Raw genomic sequence first — 4,948 nt, 5'->3', positions numbered from 1 at the left:
GTGAAATCCCGTCTCTACTAAAAATACAAAAAAAATTAGCCGGGCGTGGTGACAGGTGCCTGTAGTCCCAGCTACTCAGGAGGCTGAGGCAGGAGAGTGGAGTGAATCCAGGAGGCGGAGCTTGCAGTGAGCCAAAATCACGCCACTGCACTCCAGCCTGGGCGACTGAGCAGACTCCGTCGCAGAAAAAAAAAAAAAAAAAGAAAGAAATCCTAACACCCAAGATGATGGTATTAATATTAGGGGGCAGCAACTCTGGGAAATAACTGTGATTACATGAGAACATGAGAGAGCCCTATGAGTAGGAACAGTATCCTTAGGAAAAGAGACAAGTATCTATCACTTTCAGATGTCATTCAGTATTTTTTCCGTAAAAAACCATTCAGTAAACAAAAGATCATATCTGACTACTTCTAGATGTTGCCAAACTTATCCCAAAGGACTCAGCATTAATCTGTCAAATCCAGATAACACAAAACAGAACAGTTGTCCACCATCACAAATTGCCCAGCCTGCAAAGGAGAGGAACTGATGTGCTGGTGAATCTTTGTAAATCAGTAATTTCTGCGTATCTACCATACCTTTTTTGTTTTTGTTTTTTGAGACAGACTCTGGCTCTGTCGCCCAGGCTGCAGTTCAGTGGCGTGATCTCCGGCTCACTGCAAGCCCCGCCTCCCAGGTTCACACCATTCTCCTGCCTCAGCCTCCCGAGTAGCTGGGACTGCAGGCGCCTGTCACCACACCCGGCTAATTTTTTTTGTATTTTTAGTAGAGACGGAGTTTCCCCCGTGTTAGCCAGGATGGTGTCCATCTCCTGACCTAGTGATCCGCCCGCCTCTGCCTCCCAAAGTGCTGGGAGTACAGGCGTGAGCCACCGCGCCCGGCCTACCATGCCTTTTTTTTTTTTTTGTGGGAATGTATTCATATTCTGCAGCCATAATGGAAGATTTCCTTTTGTTAAAAAAAAGGTCTCACTCTGTAGTACAGGCTGGAGTGCAGTGGCGCAATGACGGCTAACGGCAGTTTCAACCTCTCAGGCTCAGGTGACTCTCCCACCTCAGTCTCCTGAGTAGCTGAGTCTACAGGCATGCGCCACCATACCCAGCTAATTTTTGTATTTGTTGTAGAAATGGGGTCTCGCCACGTTGCCCAGGCTGGTCTCAAACTTCTGGGCTCAAGAGATCTTCCCGCCCCAACCTCCCAAAGTGCTGGAATTACAGGCGTGAGCCACCTGGGCAGGAGAATCCCTTTTGACTTCCAGACCAGACTGGGCAACATAGTGAGACCTTGTCTCTGCAAAAAAATAAAAATTAGCCAGGCATGGCGCAGGCCTGTGGTCCCAGCTTCTTGGGAGCCTGAGGCAGGAGGATTGCTTGGGCCACAGAGGTTGAGGCTGTAGTAAGCCATGACTGTGCCACTGCATTCCAGCCTGAGCTGCCTCAGAAGCAGCTGTTTCTTTCTACTGTTTCTGGCCCCACCCCACCCGCAAGGGCCAGCAGGGACTCCCTCTGGAATTTCCTAAGGAAATTTATTTTCAAAAGAAAGAACTCCTCCCTAGGAAGCCTCATCAAACAACCAGGAAAGATTAACCACACCAGGACAGACTTTTCACCCGTTCTTCCGAGGGCAGCTGGAACAAATCCGTTGACGGTCCTGAAACCCAGGACCAGAAAGATAGGAGGGTGGGCTGAGGACCCAATACCCTCTGAAGTTCCCAAGAGGAGCCTCCACCCAAAGACAGTCTGACAAGGTGTCCGCACCTAGGGAAGGTAAAAACAGGGCAGGCACAGTGATTTTTTTAATATCGGAGTGTCTGGTGGTTATTTTCTGCTTTGCTCGCATGTGAAATGTTCCAAACGGAAAACGAACCTTTTAAGAAGTGCCATCTAGGGCTCCTTGGAAAAGATGACAATTAAAACGCTGGGCGCAGCGGCTCAAGCCTGTAATCCCAGCACTTTGAGAGACCGAGGAAGGCAGACCACCTTGTTAGGCAGGAATCTAGATCCAACATGGCGGCGTTACCCGGCATAGCAGGCCTTTTGTTAATGACTCCCTTCACCCTTGTACACACCCGCAAACTTACAGGCATCAGAGTTCCAGCTGGGCAACCACACTCCCCCATGACCTGCAGCTCACCTGCATTCCACAAGTTGGTAAACAGCAGTTTCGGTTAACAGTTTCCAAAGACCCCTTCCTCCTGACCCTTACTGAACTCCTGCCCTAATAGTTTCAAGATCCCCCCAGGCCCTGTTTGCACAACCAGCTTCCCTACCTCTCAGGCTATAAGAAGCCCCTACCCTCCTCCCTCAGCGCGACTTCCTCGGCCCACGCCTTTGGACTGAGGAACCTCGCCCGCAAGCCCTAATAAAAGGCTGTTCTCACTGCCATTTGCCTTGTGTCTTCGTTCCGGGTTCGGTTCCAGCCTCAGTTTACCTTTACACACCTGAGATCAGGACTTCAGCATGGCCAACGTGGTGAACCTGTCTCTACTGAAAATACAAGTTAGCTGGACGTGTTGGCGGGCACCTGTAATTCCAGCTACTCAGGAGGCTGAGGCAGGAGAATCACTTGAACGCGGGAGAGGGAGGTTGCAGTGAGTCGAGATTGTGCCACTGCATTCCAGCCTGGGCGACAGAGCGAGACTCCGTCTCAAAAATAATAGAAATAATGAAAATAATAATAATGTGAAGCGGATGTAGTGGAGGCAGAACTTAGGGTTGAGGAATGCGGGGAAATTTAGGGATTTACTGCAGTCCTGGGAGGAGCGAGGCTGGGGGACGGCGCCGTGAGTTTGAAACCCAGTTTCCCACACCTTTGAAAGACTCCGAAGGAGACGGGGGCCGCCTAAGGGAGGAAGAACTGGGGACCCCACAGGCCACGGCTCCTCCCGCACGAACTCCACAGCCGAGGCAGGATCCTCCCAAGACCCTCCTGTAGCCCCAGCACAAACTGGGGAGACGCGGGGCTACCGGCGCGGAGCTGCCCTGAGAGGGCTCCGGGGTCGGGACATGACACCCGGGGTCCCGGCGGCTGGTCCAGCTCCACCCTGCGACCGAGGGGACCAAGGGTCGAGCTGCGCCTGTGGTACTCGGGTCCCAGACCCCACAGTCGCGGCGGGGAGGCCCGGGTCCCGCCGCTGCAGGTTCCGACCAGCTCTTCCTCAGGTCTCTGGACGCCCGACTCCGCACGCTCACCATTTCCGGCTTCCGGGTGTCCTGGGTCCTCCCTGGGGCTGGAGCAGCCAGAGCAGGTTCCACACGACAGAATCTGCGGTAGCCGGGGGACCAGGGATTTCACCGAGGAACTAAAACCGGGAGCCGCGTGGGGGCCCGGGCGAAAACGGACCGCTTCCGGCTTTGGAAGTTGCCCCTCCTCTCGGCGCACCTGATTGGACAGCTTGCCCCACAGCGCCTCCGACTGGATGGCGCCCCAGGCCCCGCCCCTGGGGCTTGAGCGACAAGGAGAAGTGATCGGAATCCTAGCTGTGTGGGGTGTGACTGACAGGTGCTACCTGCAGCCCCTCGCAGGGCGGGACTATCTCTGGGACCTTAGACTTGGGCTTGCATGGAAGCAGAACTTGCTCCTGTTAGGGTCAACCCAACCAGACTGTTCCCCTCCTTCCCCCATAAGTTTTACAATACAGTCCTTTGTGACCTCCACACAACTCCCCCCGGGCTAGGAGTAGACCCCCTCCCCACTGACCCTTCCACTAACCGTTCAAAAGACTTCAGCTGAACTGGCAGACAGTTGCAGGATGCGGTCAGAACACCTGTCCACCTTGCATAACAAAGCTGGCAAAAACATCGCCAGGATGCGGTCAGGACACCTGCACCTCCGACTCAGTTCTCACATCTCGACCCAGTTCCTTGCCCTATAAAGCCCTGCTGTAGTCTGTAAGCGGGGCTGCCTCCTCTAACTGTGGTGGGGCAGCTCAGCAGGTTAATAAAATTTACATGATTGACCTCAGGTCTCTTTGTCCTTTCTCTCGGCTGACCTTACAGCTCCTGATTTTCCAGAGCAGGCCCTGTCGGCTTCCTGTACTCAGTGGGTCCTTCCTCCTGCTGCTGCTGCTGCTTTTTTTTTTTTTTTTTTTTTTTTTGGAGACGGAGTTTCACTCTTGTCCCCCAGGCTGGAATGCAGTGGCACGACCTCAGCTCACTGCAGCCTCCGCCTTCCAGTTTCAAGCGATTCTCTTGCCTCAGCCTCCCAAGTAACCGGAATTTCAGGCGCCCGCCACCACTCCCGGCTAATTTTTGTATTTTTAGTAGACATGGGGTTTCCCCATGTTGGCCAGGCTGGTCTCAAACTCCTGATCTCGCGATTCGCCCGCCTCGGCCTCTCAAAGTGTTGGGATTACAGGTGTGAGCCACTGCGCCCAGCCTCTTCCTGCTTCTTTTTCCAGAACACCGGTCACACGAGTGTGCATGGAATTCCAGACTCCGTGTTCAACGAAGCCATCCCCATGCCTTGGGGCTGGGGAGACTCCCAGGTCACTGGAACAGGTAGGAGGCCCTGATGTCCTCCAGAGATCAGGAATTTAAGATGAGGCTATTAGTCCCATGGCCAAGGCTTCCTACACTTTACTTCTCAGGCTACTCGTTTTCAGTCAATAAAATAAAAACATACCTTAAAGGGAACAAAATTATTAAATGCAGGGAGAAACTGGAGTAAACCACTCTTTTTTTTTTTTTCTTTTTGAGACGGAGTCTGGCTCTGTCCCCCAGGCTGGAGTACAGTAAGCACGATCTCGGCTCACTGCAACCTCCGCCTCCCAGGTTCAAGCGATTCTCTTGCCTCAGCCTCCCGAGTAGCTGGAACTACAGGCACATTCCCCCATGCCCTGCTAATTTTTATTTTTTGTATTTTTAGTAGAGATGGGGTTTCACCGTGTTAGCCAGGATGGTCTCGATCTCCTGACCTCGTGATCCGCCCACCTTGGCCTCCCAAA

At 53.1% G+C, this 4,948-nt stretch overlaps 1 protein-coding gene across 1 annotated transcript in view; it reads right to left on the bottom strand.

The window, feature by feature from the left end:
- ZNF101 (zinc finger protein 101) overlaps positions 1 to 3,320 on the bottom strand; it is a 19,864-nt gene extending 16,544 nt beyond the window's left edge. Inside the window, exon 1 of the mRNA XM_011925889.1 lies at positions 3,195 to 3,320. Within this exon, the coding sequence (XP_011781279.1) occupies positions 3,195 to 3,197 (3 nt within the window). The 5' untranslated portion in view covers positions 3,198 to 3,320. The remainder of the gene's footprint in view (positions 1 to 3,194) is intronic.
- Between the last annotated feature and the right edge of the window lie 1,628 nt (positions 3,321 to 4,948).

Source organism: Colobus angolensis, unplaced genomic scaffold (genome assembly GCF_000951035.1).
Source record: "Colobus angolensis palliatus isolate OR3802 unplaced genomic scaffold, Cang.pa_1.0 Scaffold66, whole genome shotgun sequence".
NCBI classification, from domain to species: Eukaryota; Metazoa; Chordata; class Mammalia; order Primates; family Cercopithecidae; genus Colobus; species Colobus angolensis.
This window is presented reverse-complemented; position numbering and strand designations above follow the sequence as displayed.